The 22333-nt window shown below is 56.1% G+C and overlaps 1 protein-coding gene across 3 annotated transcripts in view; it reads right to left on the reverse strand.

Moving 5' to 3' along the window:
• Nucleotides 1-486: 486 nt before the first annotated feature.
• Nucleotides 487-22333, reverse strand: part of PTPRU (protein tyrosine phosphatase receptor type U) — an 87315-nt gene continuing 65468 nt past the window's right edge. Inside the window, exons 16-30 of one of the 3 annotated variants that reach the window (XM_069578782.1) lie at nt 21042-21232; nt 20262-20337; nt 19685-19761; nt 14074-14110; nt 13368-13456; nt 13164-13280; nt 12196-12350; nt 10529-10664; nt 9405-9554; nt 8342-8515; nt 5718-5858; nt 3495-3620; nt 3219-3376; nt 1893-2028; nt 487-1680 (exon numbers count right to left, since the gene is read on the reverse strand). In XM_069578782.1, coding sequence (XP_069434883.1) covers nt 1618-1680; nt 1893-2028; nt 3219-3376; nt 3495-3620; nt 5718-5858; nt 8342-8515; nt 9405-9554; nt 10529-10664; nt 12196-12350; nt 13164-13280; nt 13368-13456; nt 14074-14110; nt 19685-19761; nt 20262-20337; nt 21042-21232 — 1826 coding nt within the window. In that variant the 3' untranslated portion in view covers nt 487-1617. Of the gene's footprint in view, nt 1681-1892; nt 2029-3218; nt 3377-3494; nt 3621-5717; nt 5859-8341; nt 8516-9404; nt 9555-10528; nt 10665-12195; nt 12351-13163; nt 13457-14073; nt 14111-19684; nt 19762-20261; nt 20338-21041; nt 21233-22333 lie in introns of all 3 variants that reach the window. The other 2 variants (XM_069578781.1, XM_069578783.1) reach the window with 2 other exon arrangements.

Genomic DNA, 22333 nt, shown 5'->3' on the forward strand with positions numbered 1-22333 from the left:
TGGATGTGGACTGTCTGTGTTGTGTTTTAAATGGAGCTCTTTCCACACACCCGCCACCACACAGGCACTTAATCACTGTCTTATTTCATCCTAAATAGAACTGTCTCCATTTTACAAATGGGGAAGAAACCAAGGTCGGGAGAGGCAGCTGATTGGCCCAGGGTCTCACAGCCCTGGGGGACCGTCTGTCTGACACTGAAGCCTGAGCTTCTCAGGAGAAACCCAAAGGAGCTCAACCTGGATCCAAGCCCACAGGGGCTGAGAGGCAGCTCTGTGGCCATCAGAGGTCTCAGGATAAAGCCTCCTATCTGAGTAAGTGTTTCAGAGGCTTAGGTGGAGCCAGCTCTGCCCTTGAATGATGCTCGGGTCCATGCCTCTCCCCCCATTTTATGGATGGAAAATCCAAGACCAGACCGGGGCCCTCCCATGGCACTGGGAGGCTGGGGGCAGGTTCCAGTCAGGCTGGTCAGACACATACAAGGCTGCTCGGTGGCATTCAGAGAGCACGTTTATTTACAAAGCGCTTTACAAACAACCAGTTTATGCCTCCCCACAGCCCCCTGCGAGGTAGGTCAGTAGTCATATCTACAGTTTACAGATGGAGAAATTGAGGCACGGAATGGGGGTGTGGCCTGCCCCATTTTAAAGAGACCTTCCCTCCCACCCATCAAAAAATAAACAGAAAAGCATTGATCTTCCATCTCAAAATATACCTTCTTTCTCCAAACCCTAGGGGGTGGTGAGCACCCCTGATTTAACAGTGTCCCAGGAGGCACCTTGACCAGGAGCCACAGGGACCTCAACCCCAGGGGCTGTCGTTCAGCCTTGCCGATTGTCACTGACCCAGGCGGAGCAGAACCCAGTCAGTGAGGCCTGAAGTGACAGGCAGAGGGGGCTGAGGTGACTTCATTTTGCAGACATCGGGTCAAGCAGGAAAGGGACCCCACACAGGACAGGGTAGGGATGGGCAGATCCTGGTTTGGGGGAGGTCAGGGCACATTCAGGGAAGCAGAAATTCGAGGTGGGGGGGATCAGGAGCAAAATATCCCCAGGGCTGCAGGGAGGTGAGGGGTGGAGAAGGGAGCTGAAATTGCCCCTGCGAGGACCAGTCTGAAGTGCCTACTGGAGAATCAGGGCAGAGTGTGTGGTCTCCCCAAGACCCGCAGGGGCTGGCCAGATGGGATATTAGATACCAAGCCCCAGTGCATGCTCTCCCCACATTGGGCCAAGCTGGGTGGAAACCCTGGCCTGCCATTTGCTCTGCAGGGCTTCACTCATCTCTGCCAAGGGCTGGGATGCAGTCCAGGGGCTTGGGTCTGGGTCCCCCTAAGCTGGCAGTTCCGAGCCGGTCACTCTGCCAGGCGGTGCCAAGCCTCTCAGCAGGCCTGCAGGACCCCGTGGAGGCAGGCTGGGTACCAGTCTTGCTAAGCTCCTCCTTGGCCCGCAGCCTGCTCACGGCTGTGCTGAAAGGCCCTGCCCACAGTGGAAGGGGCATCAGGCTGGCCCAGCACCCACTCAGGTGCTTTCCCTGGGGGCGCAGGTCTTCCTCGTCGGTCCGTTGGGGGTGGTGGGCCTGGCCCTGAGTGCGCAGTGGGTGCCCCAGGCCAGGGGCCCCTGCTATCTTGACTCCAGCCCCTCCAGGTACTCCAGGGCCACGTCGTAGCAGAAGTGGTACTGATCCTGGGAGAGGGACAGGAGTCACCAGCCGGGTCCCTCTCTGCCCCACAGTCGGGGAGAAGGGGGGAAATGGGGGTGATGCTTTCGCGCCGCAGGACTAGACCCCAAGGCCCAACAGTGGGGCCCAGATATGGAAGAGGGCATCTGAGGGGGGCCTGGTAGGGAGTGGACTGGGAAGTTGGAAGCGGACGGGCAAGGGGTACGGGGCTTCTCACCAGGGTCTCCACCATATTGGGTTTGTAGTTCCTAAGTGTTTTGGCAGCAAAGAAAACGTCCACCAGGTTGTGGCAGCGGATCATTTCCAGGACCGTGGCGCAGGCGCAGAAGGTGCCGCTGCGGCCGCCCCCATTGCTAAAGGAGAGACATGAGAAGATTTGGGGCTGGGCTTGCGGGGTAGGGTGAACTCAAAGATGAAGGGCAGGGCAAGGGAACCCAAAAGAGAGGAGTCAGGGAACCCAGAAGGGAGGGGCTAGGACACCCAGAAGGGAGGGGCGGGGCCTGGGAACCTAGAAGGGAGGAATCAGGGAACCCAGAGGCGAGAGGCTAGGAAACCCAGATGGAAGGGGTCAGGGAGCCCAAAGGTGGGCAGCAGGAAGGGCTGGTTAAGGGGGCGGAGTCAGAGGATAAAAGACTAGCATCCCAAGCGGAAGGTATCTAGAACAGAACCTCTAAGAGAAACAGAGCAGATTCTGAGAACAAGGAGTCGAGACACACTCCAGGAGAAAGACACCCAGACAGTGACAGAGGAGCGCTGCAGGGCAGCAAACGAAAAACCAGACAGCAGAGTGGTAACCGAACACTGAGATCACCAGCCACCCCCAGCATCACAGACACAGCCTCAAACGCAGAGACTCTCCCAAACGGGTGGCACCGCCAGGGAGACCCTCCGCTTCCCCCAGCCCTCTCGCTCCTCTGCTGTCTGTCCCCCCGGGGCGGAGTGGGGGGTGGGGGCTGCTTCTCTTGGGAGATGAGGGACAAACCAGGCCCTCTGTCCCCTTCCTGAGGGGCATCTCCCACTAAAAGCAAAAGCCCTTGAGAGGGCCAGGCCCTGCCTGACAGCTCCCTGCCCCTGCATCCTGTGTGCCCAGCCTGGCACTGGGGTCAGTAAGTGCTGAAAGCATGACAATGTGGGAGGCAAAGGAATGAGGGCACCCAGATGTGCGTGAATAGATGAATCTGTGAATGAAGCGTGTAAATGAGTGCACGAGGAAGGACAGAAAGCAAGGACATGCATGCAGGCACGAACAGAGGCCAGGATTCCACTGGCTTAAAAGACGTACCACCACCGTATCATGGGGTCAACTATTTAGACAGGACTCTCTCCAATTAAACTGGCAAAGTCAAACGTCACACAGAGGCTATAGTGGTCACGTGTTTAGGACGGAGCCCACACCCTGGAAAGTGACAGGGCTCCTCCAAGGAAGGCAGGGTCAGCTTCACCTGGCCATGCTGCCTGGAAGCTCAGGGCCTGGGTGCCAGGCCGGAGGCCGTCTCGCACCCCGGCCTCTGCCCTCCCCAAGCCAGGGGCGGCCGCCACTCACAGGCAGTGCACGACGGTGCGCCCGTCCCCGCTCTCCGCCTGCCACTCGTCCACCGCCGCGAGCAGGTGCAGGAAGGCCTTCTTGGAGTCAGGCGTGTCCCGGTAGGCGGACCAGCGCAGGAACTGGAAGTGTCGCACCAGCAGGTGCCCCTCCTGCATCTGGGGCGGGAGCAGGCAGCCCGGGGACCTGAGTACCAGGGTTCCACGGCCCCCGGGGACCTCGACAGGGTCGTTCAAGGCCGCCCAGCCCCCATCCTGGAGCTCCCGCCCCACTCACCCGAGAGATGTTCTGCACCCGGAAAACTCGGGCCACCAAGTCCTCGTCCGCTGTGCCCGACACGAACTCCACCTCCATGAGACCATACTGCTGCCGGCCTGGCTCCGGCCAGTACTGCAGGCAGGGCTGGTTGTGTGGGACAGGGAGGCGAGCTAAGCTGAGCAGAGCTGATGGGGCAGCTGCTGCTGACACCCACCCCCAGACCTCCATGCTTGCCCAGGAGCCCACCACTCACTGCAGACTCACGTCCAGGTCCCCCCTCCACCCCCCAACATCCCACCGCTCACCTATCAGATCACAGCATACACCCACCCGGTGCATTTGTACTGATACACTCAAGTCAGCCGAGACAAACTCTTTGTTGTGGGTTCATTGACACCATCGTGCCGCTAGACAGCTACACCTAACACCCTCACAAGCACATACACCTCCCCCTGGCTGCCTTCTTCCAAGGACAGGCCTCAAATGACCCCCGTTCGCCCCAGCACCCTTGCCCCGAGGCCTTCTCTCTCGCTGCCTCAGCCCTCCAGCATCAGCTCACAGACATGGTGAGCTGCTGCAGCAGCACAGCTTAGCACTCCCCTACTCCTGCCCCAGGATCCCTCCGTGGAGTCAGGGTCCTAAAGGTAACCCCCTCCAGGTCACATTCTCAAGCCAGTGGAGGGACAGGGAAGGCAGAGCCCCCTTACACACAAATACATGGGTCTTCTGGGGAGTTGGGCTGAGGCCCCAGCCTTCTAGTATACCCTTCTAGCAAGGCTCTTCCTTCCTCCAAGCCTCAGCTTCTCCAGCTGTGAAATGGTCCCCGGGCCCTGCCCAGGCAATACCCTGCTCCATCTGCCTCCCTCTCTGACCATGAAGGGAAGACACCACCTTCCTCTCTTTCCTGGGGTCCTGGCAACTCCTTGCATTCAGGCCTTTGCACGTGCTGCTCCCTCCCCATGGACCACCTGTCCCCCATCTCTTCACCAACTCAACTCTACCCTTCCTGTACCTCTCAGCTCAGATAGTACCTCCTCCAGGAAGCCCTCCCTGATACACCATACCCCAGGCTCCTCTGTGTCCCTGTACCAGCCCCATGGTAGCCTTCTGCCTCTGCTGTCATGATCAGTTTCAGTACCTGCTTCCCCTAAACCATGAGATCTGGGAGGGGCCACGTGTTCCCCTTCTACCTCCCCACCAGGCTGACAGAGTGGCCTGTGAGCAAAGGTGGCTGAATGAATGAACAAGCATGTGACTAGTGAATGACATCTCTGTGAGCCTCCCTCTGGGTCCCTCCCCTCCATCTTAATAAGGGCAGGGTTCATGCAACATGAGACTCCCCAGAACCCCTGCCCAGATCCTGGAGCCCATTACCCTGAAGTCCTAGGTTATTTATACCAACTGCCTGACTTGCAAGGAGCCCAGTTAACAATCTTCTCCAGGCGGCCACCTCCAGGCTCTCGTGCTCATCTTATAGCAATGGTCATATGGAGCCGGAAGGTGGGGTGTCTGGACTTCCCAGTCCAGCTTTCGGAGCCCCAGAAAGAAATGAGGGGAGCTGCCTCAGGCCAAGATCACTGACCACCTTCTGGACCATCCTCAGAAGCAATGGTCACCTTCATCATCTTCACCCCCGCCATGTACTGAGTACCTGCAATGTGCCAGTCACGGCGCAGTGCTAAGCATCCCACACAATCTCACACGATCCTGGTAATAATCTCACGGCAGAACGGGTGCTGAGATAGTCCCCGTTTCACAGAAGAGGAGACTGAGGCTCGAAGAGGTGTACTGACTTACCCTAGATCAAAAAGTAATGAGGCTGGACTTCTACTCTGCCTCAAGGCCCCCATGATTAGCTGAGTGACAGGAATCAGAGCCTCTGGGAGGAGGCAGCCCCAGATAAGGGGCACGGCTCTGCCACTTCCCAGCTGTGTGACCTGGGAGAGGTCCCTCCACCTCTCTGGGTCTTAATTTTCTCACCGGAAGCCCATAAGTGCAGAGCAGAGTCCCTAGGATACATCAGATACTCCATAAACAGCAGCTGCATTTCTCCAGGCTGAGCCTGGTTTTACAGACAAGGAAACCGAGGCTCTGGGAGTGGGTAGGACACATCTGAGGCAGCTCAGCAAGTAGGCAGGTGGCAGAGCTGGGCTCCAACCCCTGACTTTTGCCACACGCCCTTGAACAGACTGAGGGCCTGGGCAGTAGGCAGCTGGCCAGCCTGGCCAGTGGAGCCCTCACCCAGGCGGAGTTGGACTGGTGCAGCTGGTTGAGCATGACGATGGAGGTGCACCCGTAGTCGTAGACTAGCCGCCAGAAGTCGGGAGTGGTGCTCTGCAGCGGGTGGAGGGTCACGATGAAGGCCGCGCTCCGGGTGTAGCTCTGCAGGGAAACCGGGACTCAGCGCCCAACACCGCCAAGCCTCTGCCCCACTGTCCTCCCGCCCTGCCCACCCCAGCTCCACCCCCACAGGACCAGGCTACCTCCAGGGACCCAATGTGGGGGCTGGCCGGCACCGTGGTGCCTGAGTTGACAGGGTGAGCCCCCAGGCCTCTAAGGCCCAAGCCCATGGCCCCCCTGAGCTATATAGCCGAAGGTTCCCAATAGGTGGCAATGGGAGCTTGGGCCTGGTGGGCAGAGGCTGGCCAAGCTTGCTCCCTGCTATTTGCACCTGCCATTCCTGTTACCTGGAACAAATTTCCCAGGTGTACAGGGCTCTCTCCCTCACTTCTTTCTGGCCATTCCTTAACTTCAACCACTTCAAAGAGGCCCTCTTTACCAATTCATCAAAAATAACCACATGCATACCCCAAAACCCACATTAAACACTTCCTCTATCTGGCTGCTTTTTTAAGAAATTAACAGTAACTGACAGTCCATTGTACACTTGCTTGTTGACTGTCTCAACCCATTTCCCCAAAGGCAAGGTTCAGGAGAGCAGATTTTTTTCAGGGTGTGGCCTGTGACCAGAACTTTATAGGAGTTCAAGAAATATTTTTTTAATGAGCAAATATCTAGGTGCCTTCCAACTCCATGGATGAAGGGTCTGAGACCCCAACCCAAGCCCCCAGACCAGTGACCAGTACTGACCCCATTCCCCACTCCTGACATTGCCCCACCAGGTGAGCCAGCCACAGCCCTCCCCCCATTTCAGTGCTCCAGTCCCAGGTCTCCTGTACCCTGCCCTGTCCCCCCTGTGCATGTCCCCTCCCTCTCCTGATGCTCTTCTCTTACCACCCCTCTCCCCAGGACCCACCAAAGGCTCCCCCTGATTGGCAGCTCCCCAACGCTGGGCCCAGCCAGACTCTAAAACTCAGGCCTGGGCACCCAGTGGGGCTCCCTGCAGATTTAACCACCAAAAACAGCCCCCACTTGGCCCCCAGACAAGCTCACCGTAATGCAAGCAAGTGGGATCAAGTGTGAGATATCACAGCCCCAAGGAAGCTTCTCTACCGAACTGGCCCATTCCCACCAGGCCAATGAGCCCAATGTGACCCTCTCCAGCTCAGGGGCTCAGAACTTCAGACAGCCTCCTCTCCATCACCCCCGTGTGCAGACAGGGGGCCAGAGAGCAAGCTGAGAGTGAGGCCACAGATTCCTACGTCCCCCTCCAAAGCTCACCGGCACCCTAGGCCACCTCCCCAGGACCCCAGCCCCTTCTCCGTTTACTCCCTTCAGTGGCTGCAACTGCTCGCCCCTGCTCGCCTTCAGCTCACTCCAGGAAGCCCCCGAGGAAGGCAGTGTGGGAGCTTTCTCTGTTTGGAGAAACCCCAGTGTTCCCTGCACCGTTGTGCCAAGGGGCTCTGGCTAAGAACCGGGCCAAGAAAGGCCCATCTGCCTCACCCCTGTGGTGCGGGAAGCTCCCTCCCCACAGCTCTCATGTCCACGTGGAGGGACATCCAGTGGTGACAGGACACCCAGTGGTGACATCCACCTTCACGGGTGGGTTTGGGACAAGACCGGAAGTGCTCAGCTTCCAAAGGGCCCTCCCCCTCTCTTTCCAGGCCGGCTCTTCCTCAGAAGCTGTGCATTCAACTGTTGCCGCTCCCCCCAACATGTAAAGGCCTGCCCCTTGCAGGGAGGGGCTCCAGCTGGACCACTGAGTCTGAGAGGACAGGTCTGCCTGCCCGAGGCTGAAGGAATAGCCGTCCAAGTAGCCACACAGCTGAAGTCACCTTCTCCAGTCTCACCAGTTTCCTTAGAACAGTAACATCTTACTTCCACCTGTCTGCCCCCTGCACCTGTCTGTCAAACTGGTTCCATTTAGGAAGGAATAGGGGGTCACTCACAAGACTTGTCCCCCTCAGGCAGTGGCACCCTAAAGTTATTCACTGGACCCTAAATCCCCTGGTTCTGTTTGCAAAGCCCAATAAAGGGGGTGGAGCCTCCTGAGCTGGGAGTAGAGGCTTCTAAACAGTCCTGAGTCCTCAGAACCACTGGGCGTGGGGAGCAAGTCGCTACTCCAGGTCAGGTTCCTGGGCAGGCTCTAGCTCCACCACCCCAGGACAAGCTCCCCTGGCTCCAGATACCGAATCTCACATCCCAACCCCAAACCCTCCCAGCCTCCCCAGCCAAAGCCCTTGAATCACTCATCCTACCCCAGGTTCTGCTGGGCCTGACCCTGGAGACAGCGCTGCCTGAACTTCACCACCCAGATCCCTACTCAGACCAAGGGTAATACCTGAGGGGGAGCACTGGTTCTTGAGTGCCCTGAATAGAAGATCCTTGGTGCAGGAGGAAGGCCACCCAATGGGCCGCCCCAGAAAGGCAGAGGGCCCCCCTAACCTGAGTCCTCCCTGGCTCCTGCACCTTCCCTCACTGCTGGGAGAGGGTGTCCCAGAGCCCAGCCCACCCCCGCGCCTCACGTCAGTCAGGGCCGCATTGATGTAGTTGTTGGGGTCCCCGTCCGTGGAGACGAGGAAGGGCAGGCAGCGGTCAGGCGGCAGGACATCCATGCTGCGGTTCTTGTCCCGGTTCCGGGGCAACAGGGCGATGCTGCACTCCTCCACATCCAGCGGCGGTGTGACCGAGTTCAGGGTCTACAGAGAGAGAGAGGAAGGGAAGGTGACGTCCCGTGTTTGTGGGGTCTCCTCCCCCCATGAGGCCCCATGAAGGAGACTGGGCTGGATTATTATGCCCGTTTTATGGATGGAGAAACTGAGATCCAGAAAGAAGAGAGGGAGGGGACCCAGGCTCCCTGGATTCAGGCTATGCAGGACCCGGACGGAGCTCTGGAGACGGGAGTCTGCCTCCTCGCCACCCGTATACTGTAGACAAGCTACTCTATCTCTAAGCCTCATTTTCCCTCTGCTGTAAAATGGAATAATTATTTGCCTACCCCAGGGGATTGCTGGGAGAATAAAGTGAGATAACACCAAGCCTGGCACGTGCACCACCTTCAACACTCAGAGGGCACCGTGAGGCTCATTCCCAGGAGCCAAGCCCTGAAACCCCACGTCATCCACAAAGCGGACTCCAGGGCCCCGGCACAGACGGTCACCTTCCCGGCCCTGCCAAGGAGCAGCTGGCACAGGCGCAAGCCGAGGACTCCGGGCCACCTGCCCTCCCCTCCTGCCTTCATGCCTCGGGCGTCCTGGCTCACGGGGCCCCCGTTTCTTCCTCTTCTTCTTGTTCTTGTTCAGACACTCAGTCGTGTCTGACTCTTTGGGACCCCGTGGACTGCAGCCCACCAGGCCCCTCTGTCCATGGGATTCTCCAGGCAAGAATACTGGAGTGGGTAGCCTTTCCCTTCTCCAGGGGATCTTCCCAACCCAGGGATCGGAGCCAGGTTGCCCACATTGCAAGCAGATTCTTTACCGTCTGAGCCACCAGGGAAGCCCCCGACAGCACTGAGGACCTCCCACCGCCACACACATGCTCACTCACTCACTCACAAGCCACACCTGTACACAGACACTCGTGCCCCACCTGGAACTCCTCCCGCAGCTGGGAGGAGTTACTCTGAGGGTCAATGCGGATCATTTCCTTATATGTGGCCTTGAATTCGCTGACAGGGATGGTGGTCTCCCCACACAGGCAGGCCTCCAGGATTGCATCGTGGATAAAGATGTACTGCTCCTGGAACAACAAGAGAGGATATGAGGAACCAGGAGGGGAGCAGAAGTGAGAGACCTCAGGGTCAGGAGGAGGCAAGTTCAAAGTTGCAGCTGGGGTGCTCTGAGGCGGAATCCAACCATGTGTTACTACATGTGGGACCCACCATACTTGAAACAGCCTCCACAGATATTTGCTCATTGATCTCACATTTCATCCCAATAATAACCCTACGAGAAGCTCTGAAGGTGAGGGGACAGCCCAGGGTCACACATCTAGAGAGGAGACAAACCCAATAGGCATTACGTCTTGACTGTAGAACTTATGACCTGGGCCCAGTGCTGTGTGACCTCACCCAAGTGAACACAGTGGAGCTGAGCTTGGGAAGACCCTGAGAGGCTGGCAGCTGTGTGATGACCTGGAGGCATAGGATGGCCTGTGATGGGGAGGGAGGCTTCCGAGGGAGGGAATATATGTATGCTTACGGCTGATTCACGCGGTTGAACAGCAGAAACTAACACAACATTGCAAAGCAATCATCCTCCAGTCTTAAAAGATATCCTATGATAAACCATTATAGAAAGCAATATTCAAAAGAAGAATGTATATATGTATAACCAGATCACTTTGCTGTACAATAGGAATCAGCAACATTGTAAATCATCTACGCTGTTCTTCAGTCACCAAGTCACGTCTGACTCTTCGTGACCCCATGGACTGCAGCATGCCAAGCTTCCCTAAACCTCACCATCTCCCAGAGTTTCCCGAAGTTCATGTCCACTGCCTCGGTGATGCCATCCAACCATCTCATCCAAATCAACTGACTTCAACAAAAATAAATTAAAAAAAAAAAAAAGAGGCTGGTAGGCCAAGTCCAGGGATGGGAAAGGACAAGGGGACATCCTAGGACACCTTTCTGACACCCTCCACCAGCTTCGAGCTCCTACACGAGGGACTCTTGTCCTGGAGGGGCTGTGGGGGGAGGGCTGCACCCCCACCTCGGTCTGGATCATGTTGACACGCCGGGAGCAGAGGGTCTTCACGCAGTTGTAGATGTCCACGACTCCCTCACACTCCGCCATGTCCAGCATCACGTCCAGAACGATGTAACACCCTGTGCGGCCAGTGCCCGCGCTGGGGAGAGAGTACCCACGGCCAGGTCAGAGGCTTGGGGAGGGAGCCCAGGACCTCAGAGAAAAAGAGAGGAGACCTGGGGCCCTGGGCCAAATCTACACCACACAGGCGATGGGGAACATGGCGGAGCCTGGGAGGAGGCTGCTGGAAGGGTTCCAGGGAAAGTGACCAAGGACAGAGGGGGAGCTGGGCCTTGGGGATGGAGAGGAAAGGAGGGGTGGGGAGAATGTAGACCTGAAACAGCTCAGCTTGGCAGCTGTGATGGGGGAAGAGGAACAAAAGTGATGCTCTGGTCTCCTGGATGTCTGGAAATCTCCTACACATCCTTCAAAACCCTACACACTTAATCCCATAGTCGGTGGAGCCTCCAGGAAATGTCAGGCTTTTGAGTTCCCAGAGCAATCTGGGTGGACTCTTACCAAAACCCCCTTCCCTGCTCCGTGGTCACTGTTTATAGGGCTATCTCCCTACCTCACCGTGAGCTCCTTGAGAGCTAGATAGGGCCAAACCCATCTCTGGAACCCTCACATTTAGCACCAGGTAGAGCAGAGTTGAGAGGAGAGGGGAGGACAGAAATGACACCAAGATCTCAAGCTTGAAAATGGTGAGAGCGACGGGTTAGCCAGGACACACAGCCAGTGGGTATCCCATGTGCCACTGATAGGGACTGGAATTCGTGAAACCACTTTGGAAAACTGCCCACAGTATCCAGTAAGGCTGAACATTCACAGAGCAATTCCACTCCTACATACTTACCTCCCAGAAATGCGAGTGTGTGTGTCAGCCAAAAGACATGTAAGAGAATGTCCTTAGCAGCACTGTTCATAACAGCTCAAAGCTGGAAACCACCCAAATGCCTCCCCACAGCAGAATGGATAAGCACACGGTGGTTTGTTCACGCTGTGGAATCGGGTACAATATGGATGAACCTTACAAGCATAAGGCTGAGAGAAAGTCAGACTCCAAGGAGCACCTGATGTGTGATTCCACTGATACAAAGTTCAAAAGCATGCATAATGACTCTCAGGCTTAGAAGTCAGGAGAGCGATCACTCTGGAAGGGAGGAGGTGGGGTACAGGCCACAAGGGTCTCAGCCTTAGAAGTCAGGAGAGTGATCACTCTGGAAGGGAGGAGGTGGGGTACAGGCCACAAGGGTCTCAGCCTTAGAAGTCAGGAGAGTGATCACTCTGGAAGGGAAGAGGTGGGGTACAGGCCACAAGGGAGCTCCAGGGACTTCTGGGTTCTGTTAATGCTCTGTTTCTTGATCTGAGTAGTGCTGAGTCCTTCACAGTGAAATTGGGGAAATTCCTAAAGCTTACTTATTATTACAATAGCCCATAATAATAAGCTACACTTAGTGTGCACACGATGGTGCCAATCCCAGAGCCGAAGCTCAAAGGGCGAAGGGCGTCAGGAGGTCATTCTCCCCGTCCTCTGCCTCTGAGCAGGATGGACTCGGGCCCAGTCTCCTTCAGGAACCTCAAACAACCCCATCCCCACCCCCTTCTCCCTGGGCTCCCCAGCACCCCACCTGCAGTGGATGACCACAGGCCCAGCGTCAGGGGGCGTGGAGGCCTTCACACGCCGGATGAAGGCCAGCAGCCCCGTGGCGTGGTAGGGGACACCGTGCTCCGGCCAGGCCGTGAAGTGGAACTGGCGGACCTCGTGGCGGGCAGAGTAGCCTCTCTGGGGAGACAAAAGAAGTGACAGTCAGAGCCCCTGCCAGCGTCTACCAGACACCTGCAGTGTGCCAGGCACGGGAGTGAGCATCTCACCGCAGGAACTCAGTTCACCCCAATGAGACTCACGAGGTGGGTATTAATGACTCATTGTACAAGCAAGAAACCTAAGCCTCAAAGACGAGAAACCGCCTGCCCGAAGCCAAGACACACATTAGGCAGGGGTTGGGCCGGGATCTGCCTGGTGCCACATCTGTACTGTAAGTCACCCATTTCCGCCACCTGCTACACAGCTGCCCTCAGAGATCATTTTGATGCTCCCAGTCTTAGTTCAAAGGGAGAAAACTATCTTTCCTCTGAGGATTTTATAGACAGTCAAATAGGACTGTGCCATCCCTCACCTGGGGCCTTTCATGAGTGAGGTAACCATTCTTGAGCCTCACTTTCCCTATCTGTAAAATGGGTCTAATAGCAAAGGCCTAACCCACAGACTGAAGGAGGGCCGAAACAATATGTGTAATGGGCTGAGCACAGCGCCTGGCACAGAGCAGGATCGGCACCTGGCAGTTATCCTCAAGGTCCTCATCGTTCTCTACATTCACACCATCCTCATCATCTTGACTTCCTCTTGCAGTCACCAGTCAAGACGGCCACCTTTCCATCTTTTCACAGTGCCCCCTGTGAGGCGCTGTGGCTGCCCTGCTCGGGATGCAGAGTGCCACCCCCACCCTCCACTCCTGGGCTGGGAGGGGCTGGGGGTGTGCCCTGCCCCACCTTCTCAGGCACCCTGGGAGGGGCCTGGTGACCACAGGAGACTCACCCGCTCCAGGGCAAAGCTGCGCACAACATACTCGGCTAGAGTCTCCGTCTTCACCAGCGTGATCTTGATGTCCCCGTACATGTCGGAGTCCTCCGGCCAGTATCGCGAGCATTTCACCTGGAGGCCCCAAGGGGCAGGCTCAGTGGGCTCACTGCCCCCGGCCTGCCACGCCCCCTCCCCCAGGGCCCCACTTACCCTGCCCACCTCCACCAGTTTGGTGATCATGACGATGCTGGAACAGTGTTCCTGCCATACCATGCGCCAGAAGTCGTAGACCATTTCAGGCTTTGGCCCTGGGGAGCAGAGAGGGCTTGTCTCTAAGGCCAGGTCTCCACCCAGGCCCAGCACACCGCTGCCCCACACCACCGATGCAGGCCAGGAGGATCCTGAGCCCCAGTGGGGGCTTCATGCTCACCCCCACACACCCCCATCAACTGCCGACTCATGCCTGTTGGGTCCTTGGGGTGGTCATTGTGAGGGAGAGCCTGCCTGGAGACCCCGGTCATCCTGAGCAGAACCCAGGAGGAAGAGCTGGAGGGCCATGGCACAAGCCTCCAGGAGGGATGGACAGACAGACAGTGGAGAGGATAAGATACAGCCCAAGGGACCCAGACAGCCCCCAGACCAAGAGACACAGTCCACACCCATGAGGACCGAGGCTGGCTGACCCTTTTGCATGCAGACAGACAGGTGGACCAGGAGCCACACTCAGACAGCAGACACCGGGAGATACAAACACAAAGAGAGAACAGATATGGATGTCCAGATTCCAGAAGATCCAGACAGACAGACAGATGGAAGGTAGACAGGGAGGCAGGCAGATCAGCCGGGAAGGCAGGAAGGCAGGCAGAGGGCACTCAGCACACTGGGGCAGGGGGGTGAGGGAAACATGGGAAGAGGTGCCAGGTACCTTGAGTGGCTATGAAGTGATTTGACCTGTGGTAACCCTGGAACAGGAGAAGAGGGGTTGTTAAGACCTCGAGGATTGGCCCCTCACTTGCTCAGGCCCCTCTGCCCTCCTCTCCCAGAAGCTGCACACACAGGCCCCACTCAGGGAAGGGCCCCACCCTCTTGACCTGTCTTTTGCCCATCCCCCAAGGAAGGAAGGAAGTAGAGCCTGAACACCAGGGTCATGGGTTTAAACCCATCTTTGCTACGTAACCCAAGGGAAGACACGACTCCTTCATGGGCCTAGAGGGTCTCCCCTTTCATAATTGGGGATAATTGTCCATAATCTGCTTATAACCCAGCTGCTCTTTGGAGACAAATACATTGCAGGGTGACCCTACCCTGTTCCCAAAGCCCCAGAGACCCTAAGCAACCCCAGGCCCCAGGCTGGGTCTTGTCAGTTATCTCAGCCCTGCTCAGGGCAACCAGAATGGGCAATGTCCCTCCCCACGACCCGGTCACCCAGGGCTTGGGGTGGCCCAATGAAGGCTTCAGGTTAGGAGCAAGTGAGCACAGGAGTTGCTCATGGCCCTTAGACAAAATGTTTTTTAAAATCTTCAAAATCAATAATAATGATAATAGCGATAATAAATAACTTACATAGTTATTTATTAAAATAATAATAAATGTTTGAGGCCCTGTTATGGACACATACTGTGCTAAGCACTTTACCTGTATTATCTCCCACAAAAGAGGCCAAGAGCCACTTTCCTCTTCCATCCCCAGAGCCCCCAGGCTGAGAAGTGGAACCAGCCAGACTCCACTCCCACCCTGAGGCGGGAACCACCCATGAGATCTTGCCCACATGAGACACCCAGGGAATCAATGCAGGTGACACGGGATAAGTAAGAAGCACTGCAAGCACGGGATAAGTAAGAGATCAGCCACTGGCCTCAAGTTCACACCCTCAACACAGCTCCCAGCAAATCCTTCGACCTGGTGGGCTTCCCAGGCCCAAGGGGCCCCGCAGTCAGACTGCCAGAGCACAAATCCCAATTCTACACAACTCCTGCTAAGTGTTGGGCAAACCCCTTTATTTCTCTATGTCGGGATTCTCACATCTACACAACGGGAATAAGCATAGTATTTATCTCCTTGGGCTGCTGGGAAGGGTAACGTTACACACATCAAGGGCTTGGCACATGGCAAACACAAAGCCAGTACTTAATCAATAGTCGCCATTATTACTGCTACCACTTTAAATGTCAACAAGTATCACTGAAGGTCTCAATGGTGTGAACATCAAGAATTACTGGGCAGACAGCAGTGTACGACAGGAGTTAACAGTACGAGTCTTGGGTCAGGCTGAGCTGGGTCTCTGCTGCCAGGTAGTAACTGTGTGATTCTAGGCACTAAGCAGGCACTTCTCAGCCTTTAATGTGCATGCGAATCTCCTGGAGATCTTGTTAAAAGGCAGATTCAGATTCAGACGGTCTGGGCAGGGCCTGGGATTGTGCATTTCCAACCAGATCCCAGGTGGTGCCAAGGCGGGGCCTCAAAACACACTTGGAGTAGCCAGGCTCTCTGACTCTCTAAGCCTCTGTTCTCCTCCAGAATATGAGGATAACACCAAGACACGCACGTGCTGTATACCTACACGTTCCCATGAAAATGACCAAAACATAGTCAAAGTTACCAAGACTGAAGAGCCTCCCAGAGTCACTTGGCCCTCACTACCGGAACTTCTCCAGGTCTAGCCTAACTCCTTCCCGCTGTCTCCCCAGCCACGCCTCTGCTTCATGTCTTTAGGGGAGCTGCTGGGCAACAGGTCAGAGGGGGCGCTCGGCAGAGGTGCTGCCAGTGTTGCCCTCCACCCCTAGCCTCAGTCAAGCTAGGAACAGGCTACTCCACCTAAAGCCAGTTTGCTTGAGACTCTCACATGAGAGCCAGAGTCTCCAGTGCCCAGCATATTGCCAGCACCCAACTGCTAATCAACACATACAGCAAACAGCTCAATAATTTTTCAGACAGATGGCTTTCAATATCTGTATGTTCACTTTTTAGTTGCATGTGTGCATTATTGCACAATTACATCACACAGAGGACAGTGAAATGGAAAGTTTTAAATGATCAGATGTTAAAGGAAGATAAGGAGACCACCTTGAGCACACCCGATTTAGAGACCAGGATTAGAGAGCAGGGGTGCTCCTACTCTGGGGCATCAGCATGTCCTAGGAGCCTGTTCCCGGGCAGACACTCGCCCCTCCTTGGTGCCTTTGAGAGGGCAGAGCTAGGAGACTGACTACCTGCGCAGTGGGCAAGGCCCCTGGGGCATCCCAATGCCCCCAAAGAGAGAGATCCGGGTCTCATGTAAGGGTGGGGGTGGGGGGGGTCTCACGTAAGGGTACAGGGCTCAGGTTGGATTTGAGGCCCCGGCTCTGCTAATCCAGAGCCTTGGGGCCATGAGTAAGCCACTCAATCTTTTTAAGCCTCAGTTTTGTCATCTGCCAAATGCAGGTCTCAACCTCATAGAGTGTGGCAAAGATGACATGAGGTGCCAGAAGTGCCTGGCACAGAGCATGTACTCAGCCAATAATGTTTTTGGTAACAGGCCTTTGAAAATGAAATAAGCCATGTCCCCTCAGGATATTTCATAAGAGTCTGGCAACAACTAAATGAATGTGTAATATGGAGATTGAGATGTAAAAACGTACAATGATCTAGGGACTTGCTCAGCTGTCCAGCGGTTAAGACTCCACACTCTCAATGCAGGGAGCATGGATTCAATCCCTGATTGGGAAACTGATTGGGGAACTAAGATCCCATAGGCCATGCCGTGTGGCCAAAAAATTTAAAATAAAAAAAAATTTTTAAGTAAAAATATAGATATATAATGATCTATATTCATCACCTCCTAATGGGGTTGCTAAGGCTGAGTATATCCATTACCTTCTGTGGGTCTAATATTTCATTTAAGTTTAGCAACTTTACAAATCAACTGCGTAAAGAAACTCAAAATAAGGCAGAGGGTATCTAGGGACACATGAGGAACAACCTTCATCTTCAGCAGATGCGACAGCAGGGACCTTACGCCTTATATATTAGTGCGAGGCCCCAAGCATACACATGTTGTCTGAAAGTCTAATAATGAGTTGTATTTTTCCAATCATAAAAAAGCCAGACATATATTTGTAAAAGAAAAAAAGAAGATAAAATAGACAAGGTATCCCAAAAAAAATCCCATTGACTATTACAAAAGTTAGATTTAAAAAATCAAATGAGAGGACTCTGCTAGATGGAATTTTTTTTTAATTCTTATAAGGCCCACACATAGCAAAATTATAAAATACCCAACTGCTCCCCCAAAATAAAACATTCAAATTAGGGCTAAATTTGAGGGCAAAGCGGTGAGGGTTGAGTTTCAAGCAAACTGACCACAAAGGGACTGGAACACAAGGGAAACTACTACTAAAGGGGAGGGCCTGGGGCCATCCCTGGGACCCCCAAGCAGTGGGAGGACAGGGCACCCAGGGCAGCTCCTCCCACCTGACCCCTCCCAGGCCCGCAGAAGGTATGGCTAATGAGGACTCATCGGGCACAGGGAGCTGAGCAGGGAGGCAGAGGTGTTGGCCAGGGAGATGGCCGGGGCCTGGGGAAGCACCCAGACAATGCAGGCCCCCGCTTAGGGTAGAGGAGATGGAGGGCATTGTTTACAACAGGGGTCGTGTCAAACTTTCAGCCCCGACGGCCCCTGGCCAGGCTGCTGATGTGGACGGTTGGTGCTGGGCACACAAGTGGAGGAGAAGGAAGACAGAGACGAGAGAGAGGGAGAGAGACAGCCAGAGACTGCGAGAGAGCCTGAGATACGGCCGGTCAGACAGACAGGAGAAGGAGGAAACGGGAGAGAGATACTTACTTCACGGTTTATCCGAATCTTAATGATTCCAGTGAGGGAACAGGACAAAGCAAAAGAGACAGATATTAGGCCAGAGGCAGATGGAGGTGGACGGCAGGGCACAGGAGTGGCTGGAATGGGTGATGCCCAGCAGGCGTGGCAGAGCAGAGATGGGTGGCCGGGCCTGGGCAAGAGAAGGGCAGGGGCAGGGCCCCGGCGGAGCCCCAGGAGAAGCCGACTAGGGCCTTGAGGACCCCGAGGCGAGGCCCCTGTCCCTGTCCCCATGGTTGCCGAAGTCTGAGAGGCAAGGCCAGGTCGGACCACACTGCAGCCTGAGGAGGGGTGAGAGAGGGGGCGGGTGGGGGAGAAAGCAAGGGATTCTGGCAAATATGGGCGAGCGCATCTGGCCACCAGGAGGAAGTGAAGAAGGAGAAGAGAGGTCACATCCACCATCCCTGATTGCTCCCCACTCCCGGATACACCTCTGACCTGGCACACTGGTTCTGCCTGAGATTACCCTTCCCTTCCCTCTCCAGCCACCCAAAGCCAGTGCAAGCCCTCTGACTCCATGCAGCCCAACACGGCTAAAGCTGGCCCCACCACTACCTTTGCGGTACAATGCTGAGAAAGTCATTCACTCCTCTTCCCTGGCCTGAGATTGCCCATCTAACCTGAATTCATTCCACTTGTATGTTTATGAGCCTCCCCGACTAGAATCTACGGATTCAAGGAAAGCAGGGACTATGTCTCCTTTTTCACAGGTGTATTCCTGGTGGCCAGCACAATGCCTGGTACACAGTAGATGCTCAAAATACATTTAACATCCAATGAATGAATAAGTGATTCTCTGCACACTTGACTTGCTGCCGGTCGGGGAGTCTGATCAGCGTCCCTGGGCCCGTCCTGTCCCTCTCATCCACACTTGGGGAGCGGATTCATCGCCTCTTCTTCACACCCAAGCCCACGCCCCACTGGCTGCCTGCCCTGTCTCCAGCCCCTCCCTCTGGTCCAGCCCGACCAGTAGCTGCTGCGGTCGGCAGGACAGCCTTGTCATCAGCAGCACAGGCTCTGGAGACCCTGACCAGCTGAGATGCGGCTCCCTTCTTGACCACTTGCTAGCTGGGTCACCTAGAGGAAAAGGAGCTTCACTTCTCTGAGCCCCAGTTTTCCTCACCTGTAAAGTGAGGCCACGATGCTGACCACAGCATAGGGTGGTTGTTGGAGTTATAGACAATTAAATATTTGGCATAAAGTGCTTAGCACAGTGCTTGGCACACAGTACATGGTCAATTAACCTGAGTTTGTCACAGTCCAACACTTCCAATGCTTCCTGATGCCCCTAGGAAAAAAGCCCAGCTCCTCAGCCTGCCATTCGAGGCCTTCACAGTCCAGCCCCTGCCTGACTCAGCCTGACTGTGTGCCATGAGAACCCCACCTCCAGCCTCGGGGCCCCTCACTGAGAGGGGACCTGTTCTCACATCTAGGCCTGGCTGTCTGCCCTCTTGCCTCCATTCTGCTTCACTCACACCCCCAGCCCAGGGAAGCCCTCCTGAGAGCCGCTGCCCACCCTTGTCCTCCCCTCTGCTGAGCTCCCTGGCACTGACTGCAGGAGGTGGGGGCACTCAGAAATCCAGCCACGTGAACCCCGACTTCTTCCCTGCCGGGTCCCGCCCCACCGGGACAGTGAGCCTGGAGCGGCCAGGGCCAGTCGGCGGACGTGACGGGGCGAGGCACTCACGTCTATGTAGTTGGCATTGATGTAGTCGGCGTCAGGGTCTCCCAGCATCGGGTGCAGCTTCACTCGGTGCCGATCGTCTGGAAATACACAGCACGTGGCCATGGGGCGGGCAGGGGCTGAGCTGGGGAGCCCAGCCCCGGGGCAGTAGCAGGGAGGCTTCCTGGAGGCCAGAGCCGGGGCACAGGCAGGGCAGTCAGGGAACCCAGAGACTCAGGGCTGACCAGCGGGCCCTCCGTATCACTGGAGGTAGGACAGGCCAGTGGTTAGTCGGGGCTGCAGTGTCAAGGAGGCCCGAGGCCCGGTGCTGCTCTGGCAGGTATCAGCTGTGTGACCCCAGGAGGGGGGGCTTAACCTCTCAAGCCTCAGTTTCCTCATCTGTAAAGTGGGAGTTCTACTACATCCCACGTCACAGGACTGCTGAGAACACTAAGTCAGATGAGGAGCGTGGTGCTCAGCGCACAGCCCAGCCTGCGACAGGCCCTCCATAAACGGCTCACTCTGCTCTTCTCCCTCTTCCTGCTTCCTCCCACCCACTGCCCCCCACCCCCCCGATCGCAGGCCCTCCTGCAGGACTCACAGGCAGGCATGGGCTCCTGTCGGCCACCCTTGACCTTGTCTTTCTTCTTTGTAGCATCCCAGCCTTCAAAGAAACTCTGCCAGAAGGGAAAGGCATAGTTAGTGGGCGGAGGGAAGCCCCTCCCCTCCCAAGAGCCCGACCCTGTCGGCAGAAGGAGGTAGCACCATGGTAAGGGCCAGGTTCAGGGTTAAACTTGGGGCCTGAGATGAAGTCACTGGATATTCCTTTATATGTGAGGGACTAAGGTTAATACCAAGCAGTGTGGGGAGGGGAGTGAGAAAAAGAGGGGGAAAGAGGTAATTATAGCTCAGAGACATTTCAGAATGAAGGTTAGGTTTAGGTCAAATCCAGGTCTGACCTGGGATGAAGGTAAAATTTTGAGGGTCAAATTAAGTCCAGACGGAGGTAGGATGGGATTCAAGTCAGAGTTCAAACGGAGCTTAGGATGAAAGTTAGGGTCAAAGTTACACTGGGGTTTAGGCTGGAGGTCAGGGTCAGTGTTAGTGGTCAGGTCCACATCAGGGATAGATAAAGGATCCTGGCAGGGTCCAGACGGAGACCAACATAACATTCAGACACTTTTTAAGTCAGGGTTAGGATGAGGGAGAAAGCAGGTCAGGCTGAGATTAGGGCCAAGGTCAAGGCCAAGAAATTAGCTTGAGATGGGGACTGTCAGGGCAAGGATCCATCCAGGGACCAGCTGAGGGCTGCCAGGGTCCACAGTGAGGAGGAGCCAGGGAAGGCCCTGGCGAGGGGTCCCAGCTGGACGGGGCCAGGCACCTCATATTCCTGCTTGAAGCCGTAGCCCTCGGCCGTCTTCATCTGGTTGATGTGCTGCAGGAGGTCGGCCACACGCACCGCGGGGTGCAGCTGCCCCGTGTGATACGGGGAGCCCTTCCGGCCACACGGCCGCCGCGGTGAGCCCCCTAGGAGGCTGCTGGCCTCAGTGACCCCACCGCCACGCTGGTCTCCTGCAGCCGGAGAAAGGAAAAAGGGGCTCCTGACATGCACAGGCCCCAGCCAGGGGAACCCCACATGGACTCCGGGGAGCCGAGGGAGGGATGGGAGCACAGCCAGCGTGGAGGATGCCCGGGTTGTTTGCTAGAGCCAGGCAGCTGGCTGGGCCGCCCTGGGTGACCCTGGATGAGCCCCTTCCCTGGGGCGTCCCGGTCTTCCCATTGGTAGAATGAGGGGATCGGGTCACATGCCCTCTGGGGGCCCTTCTGGCCCAGCCCTGCAGATGGGATCCCTCGTCCCCTCACCCTCCCGGGCTTCCCAGCGAGGGCCCCCTCTGTGACTTCAGCCTGCAGGGGGCAGCGCTCAGCAGAGCCCACGACATCCCCTCCTTCCTCCCCCTCTTTCTCCCAGGGAACAATCTGGAACACTGACAACTCCCAGCAATCATCCCATTCAAAGACAAGCAAGTCCTGAAATTAGCTGCCGTTGCCACCCCCTCCACAGATGAACGGGAAGCACCTGAATAGAGGCGTTTCTCCAGCGCAAGCATTTCCATTGTCAGCCTGTGTGGCAGCTCAGCCCATGGAGAGCAGGTGGAGAGGATCACGCTGCCCCACACTCCAGAAAACCATCCCTTCCCCATGGACCACCACTGCCCAGCTCTCCTGGCCAGCCTCCCCAAGAACATCCCACCCTGGTCCCCCTGGTCAGGTCCTGGGATGGAGGAACAGCCCCATTCAGCCACACCTAGCTTCCAACACTCACTCCCACACACTCAGCACGTATTCCCTCCTCCTGGCCTGGCTGCAGTGCAGGGGCTTTCCCTGCATGTCTCACCACTGTTCTCTGCCCAGCTCTGAGCCCGGAGAGGCAGGTGGAGGACTCCCAGCGGGCCTCCCTTCCCAAGTCTTCACACATGGTCTTCCTCTGCACCACTATCCCCTGATGCCTGGTGAACTCATATCCATCCATCAGGTCTGGACTCTTAATTCCCAGTCTTGACTAATGGGTGGAATGAATGCAATACCCAGACAGACACCACCACCCTCCCCAAACTCCAATCTCTGCCTCCTCAAATCAGGGAGACTGCGGGCCCTGCTTGGGTTCCACTTCCT

This window comes from Ovis canadensis, chromosome 2 (genome assembly GCF_042477335.2).
Source record: "Ovis canadensis isolate MfBH-ARS-UI-01 breed Bighorn chromosome 2, ARS-UI_OviCan_v2, whole genome shotgun sequence".
Classification (NCBI taxonomy): Eukaryota; Metazoa; Chordata; class Mammalia; order Artiodactyla; family Bovidae; genus Ovis; species Ovis canadensis.